This window comes from Pecten maximus, chromosome 9 (assembly GCF_902652985.1).
Source record: "Pecten maximus chromosome 9, xPecMax1.1, whole genome shotgun sequence".
NCBI lineage: Eukaryota > Metazoa > Mollusca > Bivalvia > Pectinida > Pectinidae > Pecten > Pecten maximus.
In genome coordinates, this window is record NC_047023.1 from 20412041 (window position 1) to 20437389 (window position 25349).

The 25349-nt window shown below is 33.3% G+C and overlaps 3 protein-coding genes across 3 annotated transcripts in view; 2 read left to right on the forward strand and 1 right to left on the reverse strand.

The window, feature by feature from the left end:
* Nucleotides 1-2860: 2860 nt before the first annotated feature.
* On the forward strand, nt 2861-11916 carry LOC117334205 (retinal dehydrogenase 2-like). The gene is made up of 14 exons (XM_033893690.1): nt 2861-2993; nt 4649-4753; nt 5169-5309; nt 5861-5990; nt 6517-6578; nt 7009-7137; nt 7658-7771; nt 7913-8015; nt 8758-8942; nt 9145-9309; nt 9860-10017; nt 10603-10677; nt 11062-11101; nt 11581-11916. Exons 1-14 carry the CDS (start codon nt 2937-2939, stop codon nt 11608-11610), a joined length of 1494 nt encoding a protein of 497 aa, XP_033749581.1. The 5' UTR covers nt 2861-2936; the 3' UTR covers nt 11611-11916.
* Nucleotides 11917-13367: 1451 nt separating this feature from the next.
* LOC117334204 (fukutin-related protein-like) lies at nt 13368-19821 on the reverse strand. Its single transcript, XM_033893689.1, has one exon. The coding sequence runs from the start codon at nt 19700-19702 to the stop codon at nt 18203-18205; it is 1500 nt and encodes a 499-aa protein (XP_033749580.1). The 5' UTR covers nt 19703-19821; the 3' UTR covers nt 13368-18202.
* Nucleotides 19822-20084: 263 nt separating this feature from the next.
* Nucleotides 20085-25349, forward strand: part of LOC117333919 — a 6466-nt gene continuing 1201 nt past the window's right edge. The window contains exons 1-5 of the mRNA XM_033893336.1: nt 20085-20294; nt 21772-21877; nt 22317-22417; nt 23138-23336; nt 23924-23992. Coding sequence (XP_033749227.1) covers nt 20167-20294; nt 21772-21877; nt 22317-22417; nt 23138-23336; nt 23924-23992 — 603 coding nt within the window. The 5' untranslated portion in view covers nt 20085-20166. The remainder of the gene's footprint in view (nt 20295-21771; nt 21878-22316; nt 22418-23137; nt 23337-23923; nt 23993-25349) is intronic.

Genomic DNA, 25349 nt, shown 5'->3' on the forward strand with positions numbered 1-25349 from the left:
TTTTTTATGGTAGCAGAGAGAGGGACATAGTACACCACAATGAGCCATATATTACATACTACTAAAATTTGAATGGTATCTAAGATGCAAAAGCCAGATCGAAAATATTTTAGGACCCAGTTTCATCAATATTCCTTAACCTAAGGAAATGCTTTTACTTAAAATTTCTCTTAGAAGACCATTACATGATTTAAAGAAATTCCCATAACAGGGATGTTTTCCTATACTCCATGAATGCTTTCATATAGAACTGTTAATGAGTCGAAGTGATGATTACGTTTTTGATGCGATAACAAGAAACATAATAAAGATTATCACCCTCAAAGGTTAACATATCATGCGTTGCAATAAACAATATTTTTGTACGATTTATAGTTAGGAATTGCAGGATTATATAGATAATCTAACTGGGTGTACAAAATACATGTACCATCAGCAAGAATAGGAAAGAGTTTTGTGTTTAGTTATGAAGAATAGGACATAATTTCGTTGTGTATTTGTTTTCTCATGAAAAGTCGGGAAAAATTCTTTGTTTGGTTTTTCCTGAAGAATACCGAAGACTTTCTTAGTGTGTTTGGTTTTTCATGAAAAATAGGAAATCATTTCTTTGTGCGTTTTTTTTTCATTGGCTTCATACGATGATTTCTAATTGTTTTTAAATCAAATCTGACAAGACACTATAAGGCATTGTTTTGTTTATACAATACCAGAGGGAACATTTCGATATAGAGACATGCTCTTAATATTTCACACGTGCACAAAAAGGTGTAAACACTTTCCATATAAGCTTGCATTTGCTTATGTTGAAGGTATGATTGTTGTTGTATAGCACAATAGATGATAGACCCTCTAGGACATGCTGACACTTTATTACACTGCCACAGGCCCGCCCAGTTTTCTCATATACCGTTTTTAACATTATGCAACATAAGTTAATCAAAGATCAATTGTACAGGTAGATAGCATTGAAAACTTAGAGCGGGGACACCCCTTTATTGTAATATTGCTGGATCTGGGTTTATTAAATACGTCATGCCTTTATTACTAGTTCTTCAGATTGTATTATTCATGATCAATTCTTAAAAAAGTCTTTTCCATCCTTACGTATTGTCAAACTCCGTTGTTAACTTATTGAACCTACCTAGCTAGGCGTTATTGAAGATGTATGAACAGGACCTAAACATTGCTTGTCAGCCTTGTTAGTGACTCTTTTTCTCACAGCAAGTGGTCATTTGGTCTACTTTCAACTTCTACGTATATCAAATATTGCTTCATGTATATTGTCTGTAAAGCGACAGGAAAAGTCGACGAAACGTTAATACTTTGATGGATGTTAATGATGCGTTCCGATAAACACGCAACTCCATTTAAACATAAATGGAAACTAACCGAACCAAAAGAAGGGATAATCCTCCATCATTTATACGCATGTGGACAAGTGAAGAAAAGAGAACATAAGGAATGTTTACTAAAACTCTACTGAGCAAACTTTCACGAATTATATTCCTGATATGTATACGAGTATGTAAGCATGTGCAAGAGACTTTCTTGTATTCTTTTGTTTTTATACACCCGTTGATTTTGGTATAGCTTCTACGTCCGTCCCGTCGTCAATTTGTCCGTCAATAGTTGGCTAACATTTTGTTTTTCTATGATCTGCTGTTCAGTCAGATAATGTGTTATTGTATCAATATTTGGCACGGATGTTTTTGTTTGATCTGAAAAGGTCCATATAGTTTTGATTTTTGAAAATAATTTTACAATATCTACCAAGTCCAAGAATATTTTGGTTTTACCAGGGTCTGATAAGAGATTACAGATGCTGAATTATTGTAATGTTTTACAAACTTTTTATATCGGTCTGGACCGACGCCAGACCGATATAACGAAAATCAATTAAACATCAGATTAATTCCTTTAATGACCGATTTGTTTATTGTTGTGCGGTCTACTTGGACTGCAAAACCAGATATTGTGTTTTTTTTCTTGTCTGCAGATTTAACTCATGGATCGTTTACAACACTAGTCCAATCAAAGTATGGACTTTAAGTTTTAATTGGATACACTGTGTCAGTTCAGTATCCTTAATACAAATACTTAGACATATAAATACAGATTATTTGTCCTTGATATAGTGTATTTACAATTGTGCTCCTTTCTAGATATGATGTGTTCAGAGAGTCCGCTCATGATCTAGACTAGGGGTTTTACTACTTTACTTCAGATCTTTTGTAAGAAAGTTAGAATCGCTTTTAAAGTTTCATTATGCATTCATTTATATTAAATATGACTATTGTTTTAGTTATGGTTCTAAAGAGAATTGGTCCGTATATGTCCGTTTACTAGCTAAAACACATTAATGTAATTATCAATAGATGCGACCATGCTTCTTATAAATGATATACATATATCTTTAACACTTTTAGGAAACATTATCATCGTTATGAACTGTATATATAGTTTTGATTAGGCAGTTCCCGTGATTACTTATATCTGTTGTCTCATCTACTTGTCTTCTTATCCTTCTAATCCTATATGTATACAATGATGGTGAGCGACGGAAACTGATCAAAGTTGAAGTATGACCTGCGAAATATGTTTGAATATATATATAACATATGATATATGATATAATATATTACAGAACGACAGAGATCTTGTGGGTATATTTCGACAACAAATACACGTTTATCGTAACAGATATATCAATGTTATATGTCTGTGTTGATTTTGATTTTATTATCAGCTGATGACACCAATAAATCGTCACCACAGAAACCCTTAGATGGGCTTACATGTTCACGCATCCTTCCGCTTGGGTGGTTTATCCGATCACATGACTTATATACATATATATACTCACTATCTCTCGATAGAGTCACACGACCATCTCCCAGTGACCAGTCAGAATAGGATCCTGTTGATATTTCTCAGTTATGGCAGGTGTGACCTTACCAGAGCCTATCAAGAACCCGAAGGTCAAATACACAAAGGTTGGTGAATGCATTCATTTTTAGATGAACATTTGGTAATTTCATCAGTTATAAATAGAATCCGGCTGCGACATTGAGCTAACAAACATAATTAAATGATGAAAACGTGCGAACAAGGCAGGTTTATTTGGGCATACATGTACAATATTTGCATTGCAAAGCTATATTATGTAGATATGTAAATTTCTTGCATTCCACATTATGACCCTGTGTATAGGTTGTTTTGATTCAGTGTTTATCTTTCTATGGTTATAAACAGTATGCTATCATGGATAATTAAATGAGATGGAATATTTTTTTGAATTATTTAATTTGTGTTTAGAAAATACACATTCAAGGTAATATTATAAGTGTGAGCATGGATAATAACTACATGTTGAACAATAAAAAAGCGAGAGAGACTTGTGAAATCGTATATCGACTAAACTAACAGTGTTATCGCAGACGTATAGACAAGGTAACATTCTGTGTCATTAGTCGACATAACATCTCGGAGGAATTTGCCAGTCGATTGTAGATCATTTGTAAATAACCACTTGTCTTGGCTATTTAACAGTCGACAACTATAGACTACAACCGTTGTAATGGCGCTATCGGATTAATTGAAGTCCAAATTGCCTGTGACTTTCTCGTATGTTTAGATAATTTAATTTATGTCTTGCACACAACAGCCAGTACACTGAACTTGCAACATCCCGTGCATAGCTCTAAAACGACTGAAAATGTCTCTTCCATAGCCAATTTTGTGTATGACACGACTAATTATGGCTATTTCTACAACATGACCAATTACGTCTATCACGATCAATTATGTCCACGTCCTGACCAATTATGTCTAACTCAACAACATGGCCAATTATGTCTAACTCAACAACATGACCAATTATGTCTACCACATGACCAGTTATGTCTACCATATGACCAATTATGCTTATCATATCAACAATACCATGCACTTATGCCAGTCTACCATAGTCTGCCTATGTCTTTAACACGACTACGCGTACTATTATGTGTATCGTAATAACATGTATTTATATGTACCATAACACCATGTGTTTATGTTACAGCATGCACTAAAATGTCTACCACTATAATGACTATTTACCACACGACCAATGATTTCTACTGCCTATGACTATCACTTTACTGTATAAGATCACTCGTTCTTTTACTAAGACATGACTAATAATATTTAAATAAATACTAATGTAAAAGCATGCTTGCTATCTAATGTATCTGAAGCAGATTTCGTTAAAACTAAATTGTTTTACTATGAACGATTAGGAGGTCAGGATGACGCGGTGGTGGAAAGCGGGAAGACGAAAAGCCTGTCCGAATTCACACGTGCTCCCATGTGGTGAATCGAATTACATAAATTGCATGCGTTTCATTAAACATGGTTTCTTTTGCTGGCAGTTATTTGGGTATCACTACGGAAAGGTAAACGTACCATTTGCTAAGATTAGTGTAAATGTACGCCTCCTTAATTTTCTGGTGATCTGAAGTCCATCATTTCATACGGGAAACTGCATCACTATTTGAAATGGAGATTAGTTTGCTCAAAGGATAGCGTCGCTGTCTCAAAAAAGGATATCGTAGGGGTTACATACATGGCTGTACTAATGCCCTTTCACTTTGTGTATTTCTCACAGCTTTTCATCAACAATGAGTATGTGAATTCAGTCAGTGGAAAAACTTTCCCCACCCTGAACCCAAGTACAGGCGAAAAGATAACCAATGTTCAGGAAGGCGACAAGGTAATAGAAATACATATCATATTCAAGGACCAACTAAATTAGACTATTAAAGCATCGATCCATGCCCATGTAACATATAATGGGAGTTTAGTTAAGTCCAAAATGACCATGACACCGACTTCAAACTTTTTACCATAGCACATTATTGTTATTGGATTTTGGATCGAAGGGAGGTGGGTTCTACATAATGATATATATTCTTTTACACATTTTTTATAATCCAAAACGACCAGACCAGTAATTATAAGTTTCAGCTTTATATAATATATATATAATTATTATGTATCTGTTAATAATAAATATTCCTTATACGCATTTTTTATAATACCAAAGGGCCACATTAGTTTTCATAATAAGTCCCCACCTGATACTAAATGATATTCTCATCCACGCTAAAACTTCTATAATCCGGAAGGCCGACATCGACAAGGCAGTGAAGGCCGCACAAGCTGCATTCGAGCCTAAATCACCATGGCGGATGATGAACGCCAGCCAGCGGGGGGTTCTCCTAAACAAGCTGGCTGACTTGATGGAACGAGACAGAGTCTACATATCGGTCAGTTATTCCTGAAAATATTTACACATAAAATATTTAGTTCGTTATTCTATAGTATATATGCATTTGTTTGAAAGAAGCGGACTCTACACCGAGTCATTGTGTCAGATATGACCGTGTGCTGAGAAATCAGTGTCGGTAATGACAGTGGAGCCTGTCTCAATTCCGATGAACATGGTCGGATGATACAGGTTGTCGTTAGAGTTAGTGGTCGGTAAAGTGAGGTTACACTGTATATATGCAACGAAAGTTCTTTCGACACATTCTGTTTTGTATAATATGCAAATAACCATTACAATGTGAAATTAATTTAAAAAAACACGCAAGTGAAAACCAACATTTAGTATAAATTCAGTAATATATAAAACATATGTCAAATAATGCAAAATAATATCATAAATAATGTCGCAAACTAATATAAAAAAGTAATGTCACAGAATAATATCATAAATAGAGTCACAATATAATGTCACAAAAGTATTACATTGTAGTCATTTTCTATGAAGAAATGTTTCTAATTGCTACAAACATACTTATCTTAATGTTTACAGAGTATAGAAACAATGGACAATGGAAAGCCATTCAGGGATATGTATATGAATGACATGACAATGGCTATCAACACAATCCGGTACTATGCCGGCTGGACAGACAAGATCATGGGAAGGACGATCCCTGTCGGTACGTCATCATTCAGGCGAAAATCGTTAACTGGGTGTTGCTGCTCGTGAATAGCACGCTTGAAATCTAAGTTCAGTCTCCTGTCATTTGAGCTATAAGGCAAAGATAATTTCACGAAACAAGTGAGAGATACGTTTATAAAGACCATTTAAAAATGATGAAATGATAAACAAATGTAGTTGTCTGCTTATTTACATTTATAAATATGGCAAGCCTTTGTGGGGAAAAGAAGCAGTTATCAATAAGTCATTTAGATATTTATTAATGTTAATGAATGAATTCTAAACATTAAGAAATGAATCATTAATATTTGAAAAACAAATAATAATTTACTTAATAATACACAGTATTCAAAATAATTTAATATTGATAAGTGTTGATGCTATGGAGGAGACGAAGGAAACACAAAATAGGTCGCTATAGATTTATGACAACTCTCCTTTTGTATTAGCGATTTCATTAATAAATGAACCATTTTCTGTTTGTCTTTGTAGTTTATTGTTTATCCACTTTGTTCATTTTCTAGATGGACCATTCTTTTGCTACACGAGACATGAACCAGTGGGAATATGCGGACAAATAATTCCGGTAAACTAACAAGACACAATAACTGTAATAGTATTCCGCGTTAAAGTGATGCTATTATGTCTTGTGTATCATTTCGATATAACATCAGGTCATTCAAATGTATATCTTACAGCATATAACAATAAGTGTGATATCAGAATGCAAGATATGCTGGATTCATGTTAAGGATCACAAGGTAAACAAAAGAGTTGGATACAATAGGTCCACAAATGAATTAAACTGCATTAAACAGCTGTTTTGTCCTTATATGAGTAGGCAGTGGTACTAACGGCCTAAAGGCAAGAAGGACGAAAGAAATGTCAAAATCTAGACGTTGAGATCCAATAGCCACATAATGTTTGGAGATATCAAGGCAATGTTAGAAAAATAATATATTCTACTTTTCTATGTCATTACATGTACTGTGTACTGTGTATCGGTGAATTTACAGTGGAACTTTCCTGTTCTGATGATGACGTGGAAAGTAGCACCTGCTCTAGCCTGTGGTAACTGTATCGTGCTGAAACCTGCCGAGCAAACTCCACTAACGGCCCTGTACATGGGATCTCTCTTTAAAGAGGTAGGTCAATATCTACATTTACATCTTATTACTGTTTGCAGACATAAACAAAAGAATGCGTCATCCTTTGTGTCACTCCAGGACTGTACATTTAATATTCATAGAATGGCATTGCTGGTTTGCTTTGTTTGAAGATAAGTAGTTCAAATTAAGGATATAATTATTTCATTAATTAATTACTAGCATTGGATGTTTATGTGTATGTTACTTAACGACAGTATTCTAAAAAGACAATTTCAACTTGCCTTTTTCGTGTAAATGTAAGTTTGCCATGGTGCGTTTAAAAGATGTAAAATACAATTGATGAAACCATGGTTTAATCAATATTATGATTAAAACCAGTTTGTGATATTCCTTAAGTTATAGTCTGGTATGTGTTTGAGTTAAAGGTAATATTAAATAATATGAAAATGTCAAATTACATTCCTGACTCATTTGTCTATAGTGCCACATTCACTCATAAGAATCGTTAGATGTGTTACCAAAAAAAAACCTATTTTTTATATGTATCCGTTTACAGGCTGGTTTCCCGCCAGGAGTTGTGAATATAGTGGCCGGATATGGTCCAACTGCTGGAGCTGCCATCTCTAGTCACCCGAATATCAACAAAGTAGCCTTCACAGGTTCAACAGAGGTACCGTAGAATTTATCAGTGACGATTCAGGAAATATGTCAACAACGCTTTTGATAATTGATCTATGGTGACCAAAAGTTTAGACTTATATACTGATACAAAATTTCACACTTTAACATTCATGGTCATTTTATATGGTAGGTCGGAAAACTGATTATGAAGGCTGCTGCCGATTCCAATTTGAAGAGAGTCACACTGGAGCTAGGAGGCAAAAGTCCGAACGTTATATTCGCAGATGCAAACTGTAAGCATATTTCATATTAAGAGTATCCCTTAATATTACGATGAATGCATTTATCCTGTCTTTTAAGCTTTGGTTAACTCATTTAACTTTTCAATGGTCTCCATGCAAATCGTTTTTCGATTTTGAGCTAGATTAGCGATTTCTTTGCAGATTGGTTTTGGTATCTGTGCTTCAAAATATATGAAACGCGCCATTATTATTTTTAATTTTGTATTTAATCAATTCTATGCTTCGTGTAGCTTCTGAAAATGTACCACCTCATCTGTGTTTGATTTCTCCTTGAATATAAAGTAGGCAAGATAGTTCACTACACAATATACGACAAGGCCATGATAAACTTAAATGTCCGTTTCATTTTCAAACTGATTTATCAGGAAGTTGAGTTCTTATCTATGCGAAGCTCCAATATCGCCAAATTAGGCATTATTATTTCCTGCAGCATTCTTCTCGCCGTAAAAGCTTCAGGAAATTAAATAAAACTCATATGCATAACAATTTGCCAAAATTAGGCATGTACCGTGTAGCATTCTTTTCGCCCGTATATTGGTTAAAGCGTCACCGTATTCATTGAGAGTATTGATAATTAGACGCTTTGAAACCATTCAAAAAAATTGTAGAAGTGGTTTTGAATGCTTGGCAGATACAGGTGAATATGCTTGTGCTCTTTCATTGCTGTTGGTATTTGAATGCAACTTGCCATGTTTGCATTGTTGGAATCTCCACATTCACTATTCTTATACAGTGGATTTCGCAGCAGAGATGTCCCATCAAGCGCTGTTTTACAACCAAGGTCAGTGTTGTACGGCGGGTTCAAGAACCTACGTCCAGGAGGAGATCTATGAAGATTTCAAAGACAGGCTGGTCAACAGAGCTAAAGCCCGGACAGTAGGCGATCCTTTTAACCCTCAGTTCGAATCCGGACCACAGGTATATTGTTGTGTTATGATTTAAATATCTAGAAATGTTATTGGTTCTTCACGATGTGTTTCTAAAAAATGCATATAATCAATACATTATCAAATCCCGACATTATTATTTCAAGTTTTATGAACAAGTTTGTGACATAATAAATTTAACTTGACTGAAGTCCCTTCGAACAGAAAGTACATTTAACGTTTATGTAACTCAGATAGATGAAACACAATTCAAGAAGATCCTGTCTCTTATCGATACCGGGGTAAAGGAAGGTGCCAAGCTGGAATGTGGAGGGAAGGAAATCAAAGGCAAAGGTTACTTCATAGAGCCAACAGTGTTCTCTGGTGTCACAGAGAGCATGACCATCGGCAGGGAGGAGGTTTGTATCAAATGGGAGAGTTGCGTCAACTCTGGTAATCAAAGAACAAAACAAAAACACTGTTTTATGTATTCAAAGCATCTGCTTGTAACTAAATTTAGTTTACCAAAACTTAAAAAGGCGCTTGTTAAATCCTATCAAATCAAATATGTACATGTACATTCAATTTCATGTGATATGACATTTCTCACATTCCTTTGATGGTGGGTAATTCTTGTATCCAAAAGCAACAAAAATATCAAAATATAAATGAAACCGTAATTTTAACTGCAATTGATCAAACTGGGAAAACATATGTATAAACAAAATATAGAATACCACTATCTTGAAAAGGTATATTAGTCTGATATACACGATTTAGTTATAATGCGTAGAAGTATATCCCTGTGTAAATGATTAAAAGAACGAACATATTAATATATATTTATTTGTGCGTATTGGACATTCGTCGAATCATAGTTTTCACAAAAGTGATAAAATAAAAGAGAATAAAATGATAGAAATATTTGAAATTGAAAGTAAAAAAAAAATCATATTTCAATCATTTCAGATCTTTGGACCAGTTCAACAGATAATAAAGTTTAAGGACATGCAGGATTTGATCGAGAAGGCCAACAATACAGAATACGGACTGGCAGCTGCCATATTTACTAACGATCTTGAGAAAGCAATAACCTTCAGCAATAATGTCAAGGCTGGTTCAGTGTGGTAAGTTAAAGTGGCAGACATTATTATAATGTCTAGTGATTTCTCTACAGATATATACAGTTTGCTGTAATAAGCAATATTTAGTTGAACTATAAGATTTACGATGTATGGATATAAAACGATAAACTATTTGAAAGATTAATACATTTATATCCTTTATTTATTTATTTATTTATTATTTCTTTGTTAATGTTTAATGAATTATCAGAACTAGGCTTCCAAACATAAACATCATTAACAACAAATATCAAAGTAACAATTCTATCTGTAGATGTTTGCTGACTCAACTGACTTCATTTCTACGACTTGATTAAATTTTATTTACACCAATTATTGAAGTGACGGTACGCAGGATGTTCCTGATACCATGCATGATATAGAATGACGTCGTGTTCCCGTAATATTAATGTTATAATGTTCTGATATTCCCATAACGGAAATATTTGACTGTTGAATTTTGTTTTATACCTGAAAGAAGGTTATGGAAGGTTGAGGAAGTGTAGTACCAAATGTACGTAATAAAGATTATTTTGGGATCTATGATGAGAAGACTATAACAGCTGCATTGTTTTCTGGTTTCTGTAGGGTAAATGCCTATAATGTTATCTGTCCACAAAGTCCTTTTGGGGGATTCAAAATGTCCGGAATAGGACGAGAACTGTAAGTACAATTTTTATCTAGCATACTCGTATTTAAATAATTAGGAAGATGACGTGATGCATTTAAGAAGAAAGAATATGTAAACGAACATTCCATTTCGAAAATAAAGTTTAGATTCACGATTGTGGTATTGAGATTACCGAAAGGGACGATATACATATTCATTGTTTACAATACAAGAATAAACCATTTATCGGAGGCATACATTACAAATATTTAAAAGCTTCATTATAAAATTCTTCACATCACTAGAGTAACGAGTGTTCCGTTAGTTTAAATAGTCAATCTTATTATATTAGTTCAATTGTCGTTAACAATGTATTTATGTAGGTAAAGCATTTTTCTTTTCGCTTGTTGCGACTTACACTTCTACGTTGTTTACAGGGGAGAATACGGTCTTCAACAATATACAGAAGTCAAAACTGTAAGTTATAGTGGTAAACATTAATATGCCAAACAAATGAAATAGTTTGCCAAATAATTTCTAGATATTTTGTTCTGTATTTTAATGAAAGCATCTCAGTTCTTATAAATGTACCAGATCTAGGTTTCCCAGAAATAGTTTAATTCTATTATTTTGTTTTTATTTTTAGTTTGCTTATTCACTATTCATATATAGGTTTTCCTTTGCTTGTACATGTTTCGAGTTTTACTGTAGACAAGACCTCTGTCTTCAATAATATTCTTATTCTGAACAGATGTGTTCAGAATTAATTTCTCTAAAAAGCAAGAAATGTATACTTTTTGTACCAATACGTAATCGCATGTTTTGTGATTTTAGATTATGTTATAAACACGTCAGAATCTAAGGTATTAATGAAATACTAGTATAGCAGACTTAAGTTTTGTTATACTGTCTATCCAGAAAAGAAAATAATTTTGTTTTTTCATCTTCTGTTGTAGGTTCTGATGAATCCGATGACCAAACTTTAGAGCTATCCGGATTGTATTCACACAGGAGCCAAACAGAAACATATTTAGATAGTGTTAATAAGTAGCTACGTATACGTATTGACTTTAAAAGACTGTGATATAGCAACGCACTTATAAAACAAGTTTATCATCACTGTTCGTTCGCAAACGTAAGAAGTTTCGTTCGCCAATCATAAAGAAGTAGAGTAGTACTTTTAGTAGTTATTTTAAACATTATTTACCAAATTAGTGGGAAAGTACGGTAAACTTAATCGGCATATCTAAATTGCTATATGATGTAGAATAAATGAAATTTGCCGATATCAATTCTGTGTTTGGGTAATTTTGCTCGTCTATTTATAAAGAAGTAAGCCAAAACTTAAGGGGAAAATCAACTTCAGTTGAAGTTTACTGAACACCTCGGCATAGTATAAAACAACTGTGGTATATTTCCATCATCAGTCACTCGTACAAAAGTCCATGTTATTATCCATGTAGAAATAAGGGGATCAACGCATTGTCCATGTGTACCAAAGTAGTAAACGCGACTGAACCTTTTTTCATTTCAATTCATATGTTAATGTTGCAGAAGGCACTGCGTTCCGTATCGGGCAGAATAGTAAATTGACATCGCCTGAATTGTAAGACACCTTTGCAAGACTTGCATTTGTTGAAATGGCCCGAAATGAGTCTGGTTGTCAACGGGCTGTCAACAACATAGGATAGATTAGAAGGCTTGAAACCGACATTGATACACAAAACAAGGAAAGGAGTAATGTTGTTCCTGTCATGGAAGCGGTATTTGACATTTGGTGAAGGAGTAAACGTGCGGAATTCATTGATCGACTAAACACAATTCGGTACAGAAACAACTACAGACTCACTGTCTTCATTCTAGCGGATAACCTTATATTCCTGTGCAACTCAAAAGTAGGCAGCGTTGCATTTCAAAAATTAGCGAGTTGATAATTTGTGCAAAAGGGTCTGTGCCACGAGCGTTCCTGTGATGACATGATATAGTATCGCATTCACTATCTTGTATCCCATGGAATTGGAATACCAGCATAATGTGTGTAATGATAAAGCATCATAAAAAACAACATCATGTAATTTACATATGTACACTTTTAACATGAACACTGAATCATGCCATTCTTGCTTTTAGCTTATAACTATTATTGTAAATAACCGATCTACTTTGTGCGTCATAGTTATATTACAGTAAACATATTACGAACTTTGTGCGTCATAGTTATATTACAGTAGACATATTACGAACTTTGTGCGTCATAGTTATATTACAGTAAACATATTACGAACTTTGTGCGTCATAGTTATATTACAGTAAACATATTACGAACTTTGTGCGTCATAGTTATATTACAGTAGACATATTACGAACTTTGTGCGTCATAGTTATATTACAGTAGACATATTACGAACTCTGTGCGTCATAGTTATATTACAGTAAACATATTACGAACTTTGTGCGTCATAGTTATATTACAGTAGACATATTACGAACTCTGTGCGTCATAGTTATATTACAGTAGACATATTACGAACTCTGTGCGTCATAGTTATATTACAGTAAACATATTACGAACTTTGTACGTCATAGTTATATTACAGTAAACATATTACGAACTTTGTGCGTCATAGTTATATTACAGTAGACATATTACGAACTCTGTGCGTCATAGTTATATTACAGTAGACATATTACGAACTCTGTGCGTCATAGTTATATTACAGTAGACATATTACGAACAAAATACTCCAAATAAACCACTTTATTAATAAATTATAAAACATTCATTATTTTATAAAAGACTTACGCCATTCAATAGTTTTCATTATAAAATATACGAAGCAGATGATGTAGTCATGAATCCTGAGTGACGAATCTAATCCCACAACCATCAAGAGATAAACAAGAGTAATCGGCTTAATCTTATCTCCCTTATACAAGAGGCTCAAGGGCCTGAATCGCTCATCTGTGTCAGCTAGTACAGAATACAATGTACTTTAATTTGTAATGCTTGATTTAATTAATGAGAGTTTCAAAATAGATTTAGTGTGTTTATGTGGACTCCAAAACATGTCAAACAAAAAGCTATGTCACAATTTTACCAAGTACTCCAATAGTTAAATAATATTATTGTAGACATTTTGGTTACCAAAAGGAAGATATTAAAAGATTTTAACACATTTGATCCCGGAACCTTTTTATGTGTTAAGGTAAATCATTTAAACAAACTTGGTAAGTGTTAGCATGTTAGTGACCGGCAATATCAGGACTCTTAAGACTTTTGGTAATTGAGAATAAGTAATGGTAATTTGAAAAGTTTAACACATGATCCCTGTGGCCTTAACAGTGAATTAAGATAACTAATTTGAACAAACTTCGTAGCCCTTCAAGTCAATTATATCATGCTACGGGCCCTGTGTGCCTTGGACCTTTCAGTTATTGAGAAGAAGTTGTTTGACGATTTGAATAATTTTTGCTATGGAGTTAAAATTACTTTAAGTTAAGGGGAAGTTAAGGTCAGCCATTTGAATCAATTTGGAAGCCGTTCATCCCGGCATGCTAAAGACCCAATATCAGTACCTTGTGTCATTTGGTTATTGAGGAGAATTGGTTAAAAAAATGTTTTTAGACATTTCGTCCCTGAGATTTTGAAAATAGTCCAGGCCATTCATTTAAACAAACTTGGTAGGTCTTTATCCAAGCTTGCTACAGGCATATCAGAACCTACCGTGCCTTTTGGTTATTCAGAAGTGGTTTGAAGGTAAAAAGTTGCCGTCGGGCCGTCAGACGCCGGACAGTGTACCAAGGCATAAAGATCACTTGCCCTTCTGGCAGGTGAGCTAACAATACAATGCAGATTATCAAACTAGCAAGAATGTGTTTGATATGCTTATAGCAGCGTACATGTAACATTAAATTTGCTGAAACCACAATTCCAATTTTGACAATTAGATAATGTACCGATCTTAAATAAAATCAACATAAACAAATAATCAGACATAATACAGAACTTCCACAAACGGGACAATTGGACTAACAAATAGACATGTACTGTAAAAATCTACATTATTGTCATTTGGTCTCCATGATATGAAATGATACATGTTGTTATGTTGCGAATTTTTTAACCATTAATTCACCGTTGATAGTTTCAGAATTTCGTCAATTCTTTATCAGAGAGCAGCTGTTTATTTGGAATAATCAAATTTCTATTAGAATTGGCTACTCGATTGTGACGAGAGATAGTATGAAACTGATGTACATAAAACTGTAACCTAAAAAGGTATTTCCAGAATATAAGGTTACATTTATATAATTCTATTAGTTTACTAATGCCGCTAAATAGAGATAAACATTTTTTAGAAGAATCACCACTTTCATTACTTTGTCTAAATTCTCATTGAAAATTTTCGTCTAATGAAGGTTATTACTATACCTTTCAATCAGAATTGTTGTTCTTATCATACTCTAAAATATAAAGTTTCTGTTCTTTGGATAACTTAAATAAAATTCCTTTTCTTAGCACAATTTATCGTTAATTTTCGTCACACAATTTATAATAGAATTGTATTACAATTATTATTATTACACATTTATAATATTTCTTGTTACATTGTGCTTGAAAAATACTTCCCGAAAATTCAACAATGCATGTGGCTGAATTTGGCTCAACAAAATACATAATGTAAACGAGATCTGGTACATTATAGTAACTAGCTCGGTCAATAGATAAAGTATACACTATCAAGCTTATTAGTGGAGTTTCCCGTGTATAAAATATCTACATTAAACCTTATCAACGAGTCCTGATTAAATCTTCTTTGTGCCATATTGTACGGGGCTGATGGCTGAATGTGATATAATAAAAGATCAACTACCAGCACCGTGATATATACATGTCATTTCAAAGGAGAAAATTCAACAACATACTGTACATGTAATTATGCCATCAATATCACTCCATAATTTAGCTGAATTTCTAGTCGTGATGATAAATAGACAATGTAAAAAAATAACAATTTATAAGCATTTTCATTATAACACAATGTATATGTATACAAACAAAATGGATAAATATATACAAAATGCTGTGTGCCATGATCCAGTACATGTTATCAATGATAACAAGAGATAATAATCTCTGGCTGGAAATCGACTTTATCCCTCATCTGCTTATCACAATCATCATAAGAAATTCCCAAACCCCTATTGCACATAATGGTCATCTGCATATCACAGCATACGTGTAAAATTTCAGAAAATGTTTTGCCCTTTTCTGCATGACCCTTATTAGACATATGATGTCTTTTGACAGTATATTATTGGTTCCAATGATCTTAACATTGACCTTGACCCTGGCCTTGAGAAATTGCACATCAACATGTCTGCGTATCACCATTTGAAATTGTTACCAGTTCCATTATAGTTACAGCGACTTTGACCTTACATACTTTTGAAACATCTATTGCAAATCTGGATATTTGTTTCTCACTTTATGAAATCACAAAGAGTTTAGTCTTCTGCATAGTTCCCGGTACTATTTCCCATCTGATAGAGCTTGGTCATGTGTCTTTTATTATGGTTTTCTAACAGTGTTTTTAACTAATGATTTTTTTCGTAACAGCGAATTTTAAAACCTCTATTGCACACCTGCAAAGTGCAAACCAAAATATCGTTATTTGAAATTTCGGATCATTTGGCTTTCCTTAAAGAGCTCATATGATGTAATTGTAAAGGTTTCCTTGACTTTTGACCTTCAGACCTAAATTCCTCAATAACTCTAAGAATTTTCCTCTAGGAAACGTCTTTTGTAGGTCAAATCTTTATAGCCCTCAAACTTGGTTAATTTCTGACCAAATATCAGGCATATGGGCCTTGCTTCTGGCACTTGAAAAAGAAGATCCTTGACGTTTTTTAAAATTTCCGACCCCAGTTATTTTTAAAACAGGTTAAGGTCATTGACTTCGTAAGAAGAAAATTGACTACACTCCATAGCAGGTACGTATACCTATAGTTAGCTACTGGCCAAAGATCAGAGCCTTGGGTATTTTAGAACTTGATCAGAAGGTTCTCAAAAAAACTACTAGACCCATGTGACCTTGAAAAAAGACAAAGGTCATTTGTATGAAGAAACTTCATATCACTATGTTCTAGGTTCCTGCTGGCAAAAAAGCAGGCCTCTGGGTCTTCCAGCACTTAAAAAGATTTTCAAAGAGATTTTTCCTATTTGACTTACAAATGTAGTTAATATGAAAAGGTTAAGTCAATTGTATAAAGAAACTTTAAAGACTCCGTCCTAGAGGTTAATTGGCAACATGTAATTATATAAGGCAAAATATCAGGCCTGCTGGAACTTAAATATAATGTGATAAATAAACAACAAACAGCAGCTGCTTTGCAACACTATAGCTCTTATATTGAAAGTATATTAGGCTAAAACATATAACTTATAAGTGAAAAAACAGTGAAAATGATTTCATTCCTGTACATCAGTATACATAATTTGACCTATATATCAGGAGCATGTTTATAATAAACACCACCATCCTTAGGACCGGTATATATTTCAAATGATGAATTTTACATCAATATTTACATATACATGTACATATGCATTGTAAGAAATAGATTAGCATACAATTAAAAAAAGTTTTGTCTGTTTCCATCATTCTCAATCAATGTTTTATTCCTTTTATCTTTATAAATCAGCATGGCAAATATCTTATACTACAAATATCGAAGATTTTAACGAGTGTACAAGTTTAAGAAAAGTTTCTGATGTTTACACTTATAGAAGTTTAATAGGTCTCTGATAAAAAATATGTATCATTATAATTATCTAAGTGGAATGTGAAAAATATGAAATGTCTATAATGGAATATAACAATCCATGAATACTTTGGTAAAATTGTGGAAAAGTAAATCAAGTTTCAGATTCTACTATCCCTATTCCCTGAAAAATATTAAAATATAGTACACACCAAAATTACTTTTTTCTATGATTAGGAATGAAAGAATACTTTCATAATTTTTTTAAAACATTTGATTTTACACATTTACATTTACCTTGTGTCCCACCATCAAATGATGTTTATTGGTATGTGTAAGTTTAATGTATCTTTACTTCTTGAGAAATTGTGATAGCAATGTTAACCTTTACAAGATTTTCTAAACTACACTATATATATATATATATTATATTGCTACAATCTGATCATGATGAAGACAGGATAAAACTTATAAATATATATAGCATATCGGTTGAGGACCATTTGAAATTTTAAACATTTTTTAGTTCAAATTGCATTTGAAATCAAATATGTATATATATTAAACATGTACACAAACACAAAATCTGAATATACATGTACACTTATATATAATTAACAATGACACGATATGCAAAGTAGCAAACTACAAAACAAATGTTAAATACTCCACATCCACAACGATGAGATCTGTAGGAATGGTCATGTTTATTTTTTTTAAATCATACAGATACAGTACGTATACTATAACATGTATATTAATTATTTTTAGTTCTATTAAATAGATATGAAGCATCACACATATAACACAGATTTATCCACCGACCACCATGTCCGAGTTGGGAAACCTTGGATTTTCAATCACTCCTTTTCCAAATTTATATTCTAAAAACTGTCTGATATTATTTGGTGCTGAAACATTCATTCCTATGAATTCCACCTTTGTAAGTGGTTTTAGGTAATGTTCAGGAAATTCTCTGTCTTGTCTATGTGTTTTAAACCATGTATTTTTTGTCATTATCCCAGACTTAGGATAAAACGGGAATATATCAACATGATTTCGATTAACGACACTGTAGTGAACTCTGAAGAATTCTCCCTCAGTTGCCTTTTCCCAGTGGAAACCTGCTTCATCAGTAAAGCTATTCCTTTTTGTCAAGGTTATAAACTGTTCACATTTTTCTAGATCTTCCTTATAAACACCAATGTCAACATCATAGTCCCAAGGAATAATATCCTTCTGTCGAGCAGCTCCTAGTAAGCTGCCACCTTCCAGCCAGTAGCGAGCCGAACATTTATTCAACATTGTGAAGACATGTATTGCTGTTTCTCTTACTGCCTTCAAACAACAAGGTGGGGTCCATTTTTCTCTGTATAAAAATTCAGGCATGTTATTGACGACTGTTCCAAAGCACCTCTCGGTATCTTTTGAACAACCATAATATATTACTTTCTGTTTATCATAGGATACTTTTTTAATTTCAAATTTTCTCATTGTATTCTCAAGACGTAATTCCTCCATGTGTTTATGTTTCCATTCACTTCGAAAGTCTTTAAATATAGTCTTTGGCATAAAAACTTCACCAGAGTAAATTCCTGTCTTCCACCTTCTTAGAGTTAACTGCATGTACAATGAAACATACAGGGGGCGTTCAAATGGACTTGTCAGTTCAAACAGGTCACTTGTAGACATCAACAGTGCATGATTTCCTTGCACATAGTCACACATTCCTTCACCTCCAACAAAGTTGGTGAAATCAACAGACCATGACCGCAAATGCACATCCATTCCAGGACAGGTCAGCTTTTCATATCCAATTGGGATGGCTAGAGCTTTGATTAATTTCCTTGTTTTCATGTTTTTAACTGCTTGGAGTAAAGCTTTGGATCTAGTTATGTTGGTACCATCAGGGATAAACAGTGTGTATGGAGTTGTGATTAATCTCCTGAGGGTATCAGTCGGGTTTTCTAGCATTGGCTGCAGTTGGAGATTTACAAAGTGTATCGTCTGGCTGAAGTTTAATTCCAGTGGCGGATAGGGAATGTTATCTGAGACTATAATCACATTCATATATGGCGATATCCACTTAAAATTTTTGACAGTTTCATTAACACGATTTTCGAAATCTTCGAATTCCCTTATGATAACAGTTACTTCCTTGGCAAGAACCACATGTTGAGCATCTTCCCGGTGATAGTGTGAAGCACCGTCAGCCGACAACACGTACTGGTCAATAGAGAATAAGTTGTGTGTGTATATCAGATATAAAAACACCAACAAATTGATCACCAGAACAACCATGAGACATTTCATATATTGCAGGCTACCAATTTTCAATATCCGCTTGCGTGTGAAGAAGTTAAACTCGGCGTAAGACTTAAAACCGTGTTTTTTGTTTCCTCTAGTTTGTGTATTATAGAAGCTGGAAGCTGACATCTTGGTTAATACAAAATACAGATTAAAACTAACACGACGGGAATGTATATGTAATAGTTTGAATGCACTATACAGTAACCGTTATTAAGCTCCTAAGTCGTATATTCATTCACATGGTTAATATAAATGATTATGTTATTTTTTTCTTATTTCACATTATTACAAACCTTTCAAATCATGAATAGTTTCATTTGAAAATTCACCCTAAAAGTCATGCTCAAGTATATGCTTGAAAGAAAGACGTCAACGACAAACCCTATAAAGACCAAGAGCATATTTATTTTAAATGTGTCAGCGGGAAATCAAAATAAACAATTGACTGGAGGACTCCGTCGAAGAATATGACAGACGAAAGCGAATCCATGGAGACAACGAACGACGAATCCCAGAAGCCTGAATCACAAGGACGAATGCAGATTCTTGACCACGCCTTGTCACAAGCCAGGAAAAAGATAATTTCATCTGCAAAGTAATCTCATGATAGAAAATGCGATTCGGACAAACAAAAAGTTCAGTCGCTTCAAACACAGGAGCACGTCACTCTCGTATCGTTTTGTAAAAATCTAAATATGTCTACCCTACGACTCATAACCTGTCACAGGTTATGAGTCGTAGGGTAGACATATTAAGATTTTACAGGTTATGAGCACAGGTACTTGGGGTAAGAATTTTCTATTTTATATGTAGTAATACGAGGCTTATATAGTATATATATACAAATGTAATTTCTTACCCCAAGTACCTGTGGTTATGAGTCGTAGGGTAGACATATTTAGATTTTTACAAAACGATACGATAGTGACGTGGCCATGTGCTTCAAAAGTGGAAGTCCAACTTTTACCAAACGTGGTAGATAGTTAGATTACACAGTGGACATCTCAACACAGCATTATATATTGATGAAATAACCTGCATCCAGACATTGGTAGGGCCTACACATTTACAGCGACTGCAATTAAGGAATGCTGGGAATCAGATTTTTTTTAATTATTTTTTGCTGAAATTTTGGGCTATAGCTAATTTAAAAAAAACATTATAGGTTTTTAGAATTTGATAACAATGTTTCTTGCTTTTCTACTTGATATTTACGGGTGAAACGGACATATTTATGTCAATTTTGAGAAACTTGTCAAAATGATGATTTTTTTTGTGAATTTGGATTTAGTATATAGGTCTCTGCTTAAAACTAAAAATATACAAAGAGCTAGGGGACATGCAAGACATATAATTACACACGATTCCTGTGGCTATTTTTCGTAATAAGTACATACCCCAGTTGGCATACAATAGGCGGGTTTACGTATTATAAGCAAGTTAATTTACAGACCTGTAAGTCCTGTATATATTACTCCAGCCAACATGTAAAGAAACTTTTTTGACAAGCGCCAGTCAGCACAGTCGGCACAATAAATACCAATAGACTGATCAGCAGACTCTTTATTTTATTAGTGGTTTTGGAGGGTATTTCTGGGGCTGATAATATAATACCCCATAATGTTAATGGGCCTCATTCCAAATTTGATTTTTTTTTTTTATATATTTAAGCCAAATAATTAAAATTTGCAGCTTACCCCTGAAAAACTCCTTCCCAATTCACTTTCTTTCTTCCATAATTAGGCAAAAAGGTCCCTCCCAAACCATTGAAAAAAGGTCTGGTTATAGTAGTAACCCAAAATGGCAATAATATTTTATCTCTTTCACTAATTAAGAAAGACCATTCTAATTTATCAGAGTAGCTTCCCTTTGTTTTACTTTATACTATGATGGTATGTATACAATTACAGCGATAAAGCTTGACAGACGATAATGTCCAAGAATGCTGAAAGGCCAAAAGGTTGTAAAAGTGGAAGTTAAATCTGTTCCTTAAAAGTTAGATTAAGAAAATCATGATCAAAGGTGAAAGTTGTAGATGTATATTTTTGTTTTCTATTTTTACTGTATTTTAGGTTACAGTTATTTCAAAAGCATCTTCGTCCTATTCACAAGAAGAATCCTGAAGTCCTCAAAAGGATGCACATGCAGCTTACAAAGCAACTGGATTGTCACATCAGTGTAAGACATTCATTTTAGAAAAAAAATAATGAAAACACACAGACAAATTCATTATTGATGGCCAGGGACATATAGGGGTTGTGAAAATATCTTATACTCTGGTAAATAGCACATTAAATCAATTTAATAAAAAGATTTTTTTCTTTGAACTGTTTAAAATGATAAGTTTGAATACTTTCATTTTTGATCAGTTTCATTACTTATCGTTATTGCCTGTATCTTGATTGATTTTGTAAATTGATAAAACTAACAAAGGAGTAGTAGAATCATCTTATCTGTAAAAATGAATGTTTCAGTTGATGCTGGAAAGTTTACACACCTGTCGCATAAATTTATTCCATTAGTTTAAATAATCATTTTGCAGTACATTATTGATGTTTAAATCATTATATTGAATTAGAATTCATTAATTCAAAAAAGCAATTATATTCAATTAAAGGAGGAAGTGATGTTGATGTTTGCGGAAGAACAGATGGAGAAAATACTTGATGACTTGGATGGAGTAATTGCAAGTCAGAAGGACAACAAAGAGGAGGCATGGTGAGAATTTTTGTATCAGAAATGTATAGACGATAAATATTGTTTATTAAACACATAGTATAGACTGGTTAAGACATTCTTAATTAAGCACTCTAACTATCTCTTACACTGCATGAAATTTCGAATATATTTGATAAACAGAATATTGAAGTATTTCCTTCCATTTAATTTCATTGAAAATTTTTACTTGTATGGCAGAATATTTTAATATACCATATAAAGTATTCAGCAATACTTGTAAAATTGATAAATGTCATTCAGTGGGAACTATTGGATATCTTTTATCAGTGTTTTTCCTGGGTATTTTGGGGAAATCCAATTACCAAATTTAAATTTGGAAAACTTTACATGTAAATCATATAAAAAATAACATGCTAATTAATGTTTTATGAGGGTTATATATGCATGCTTACCAGTTTTATAATGCAGTGTAAAACTAGGTTTATGCATGATGGCTCACACCAATTTTGACCATTGACTGTCGTTTGTTCTGACCTTTTGCCATTGTATTAATCTGTGTTTTTGGAAGTTTTATTCTATGGACACAGTTGGGAATTTTTTATTTCTTTTTGGGAAATATAAGTTCTAAAATGCATTATGAATGGGGTCGTTTTGCACACCCATTTATATAGGCAGGCAAAACACTTTTTATGTTTTGTAAACATCGGTATATTTACTGAAAAACTAAAGAGTAACACCTAATGTTTATATCTGTGTCAGGCGACCTTCAGGGGACCCCCAACAAGACAGCCGGGTGTATAATATCTCAGTCAAAGTGAAACAAAAGGCACAGCTTCAGCATGTCCTCAGTCAGCTGGAGCAGCAGAACACCCTACTCCGGGACCATGTAGCTCTGCGACAGAAAAAACTCCTGGGCACAAAACGCACAGTGGACTCTGGAATCAGCAAGTGGAGAGAGGTTAGTAGTAGTAGAAGTGTTTTGGTATTACGGACAATAATAAATTTAAAGAGCCATAAACAGTACATGTACATATTATATATAATCGTACAAAGGAAACTGCAACATAACAATATTTAAGCCTGTCAGAGAAAAAAGAATTGTTAGACAGTCTAATCATCAATCTAAAAAAAATTAACTAAATAAACATAGTAAGATACAACTGGTAAGGAATGCAACAGATTTGAATTTGACTGTTAGTTTCTTTGAGCAGACTAACAAACTTTGTGAAAAGAAATGACCTTGACAGCTTATTAATACACTCAAGGTCACAAGAATCAGTCGCATTTCACCTCGACAAACTTTTGTACATCACAAACATTCAAAAAATGTTGAAGTCTTGCAAGCATGTTTGGCCTCCTGTTATTGTTATATCTGTTATGTAAGGGAAGATACTCTAGAGTGAAAAAAAAATCATATCAAATAAGAAAATGTTCTTTGCAATTTTAACCAATGCAGAGATACCAAAGGTACAAATGTACATGAGACAAATTGTTCTATAATTTCCAGCTACTGGTATTTTTTTTTTTATTATTATTCCATTACAGATAAATGAAGCGGCAACAAGCATTCCTGCTGATGAACTGGTAGAATTTGTACAAAAGTATGGAAAAATTGTGTGACACCTGACCTATATGTTTTGGATCTGACATATTTTGGTGCTGTGAACCTGACAAACAATGTGTACCTGGTGGAGAACTGCTCTCATGTTATTCTGTGTGGTAAAGCGGTTTGTGTCTGGTTCGTGGATCATACTCATACAATTGCCTGATTTGGCAGTAGTTTTCTGTAACTCTTATGAGGGAAAAGTGACTTCTCCCATCAGAAAGATGTTTTAGCACTTGTCTAAGGATGCATCATGGATAATTATACTAAGTAACATAACCATTGCTGTTTGTCTTAATTAGGATTCAAGATCTAGCCCCTAAAATTTCTACAGAAAAAAACCACATTCTATTGATATATTTGTAGGTACTCATGAATAAATAATGGTGACATTGGTCACTTTGCTTCATCAAAAACAAGTTACCAGTAATACTCAAACCTTACCAGGAATGATAATAGAAGTTTGTGATTTTTTATTTATTTTTTTTTCATTCCTATCAAAATCATGATGAATGCATGGACAGCTATTGTTAAAGATACATTTCAATCTCCATTGAGTTTTTCCTGGTGCATTAAGGTATTAAACCTGGATTGAATGACAAGGATTGGAATGATAACTTACAAAGTACAAAATAGTGGCTATGCAGTCATTATGGAATATTGTGTACAGTAATTAAGAGTATGGTAATTGCCAAACAGATTTGTTGTTATATAGATTGAAAATAAATTTTACATTTGCTTATAAATGTGTTATATTTATCTGTTTCACCCTGATGCATGTCAGCAATTGAGTGCTACATTATATAAAGTATAAACAATTTTCATCTGATTTGTTGTCGTCTAATTAAATTGTCGATAACTTAATCATAGAGTATCCCATTTACAATTCTTAGATAATATGTAAAATCAATTTGTGGGTAAATTTAATGCTTTTACATATTTTGCTCTAGTTTTTATATAAGACTTTCTTAACCTTGTGATAATTTGATTTGCTTTTTATAATTAGATATTAGATATTACAAGTTGAACTGTAACATGTGTTCAATATTTAGCCCACACGATCCCCCACATACATACATTTCAACACAATACCATATATCATTTTGAAAGTGATCAAACACAGTCAACTACCAGTACTATATGAAAAAAGTTAGTGCAAACAAGTTTCAACATTGAAAATATAAGATGGTAACCTTCTGTTTCTAACCAGTCTTAATAGAATAGCACTAAAATATTTTACCTTCAAAATCAAAGTAAAATAGTTAGTGCTATTTATCATAAAGTATGGGAGGACTGAGGTGGCTGCATGTCAAGTGTGATTTCACTTTAATAAAGTTTTGCGTGTTTGGAATATACTGGTAACTTCTG

Coding starts and splice junctions, on each gene's coding strand:
- LOC117334205 (XM_033893690.1), top strand. CDS start 2,937: ATGGCAGGTGTGACCTTACCAGAGCCTATCAAGAACCCGAAGGTCAAA. Junction 10,018..10,602: donor GTCAAGGCTGGTTCAGTGTG/GTAAGTTAAAGT, acceptor TGGTTTCTGTAG/GGTAAATGCCTATAATGTTA. Junction 11,102..11,580: donor AATATACAGAAGTCAAAACT/GTAAGTTATAGT, acceptor CTTCTGTTGTAG/GTTCTGATGAATCCGATGAC.
- LOC117334204 (XM_033893689.1), bottom strand. CDS start 19,702: ATGAAATGTCTCATGGTTGTTCTGGTGATCAATTTGTTGGTGTTTTTA.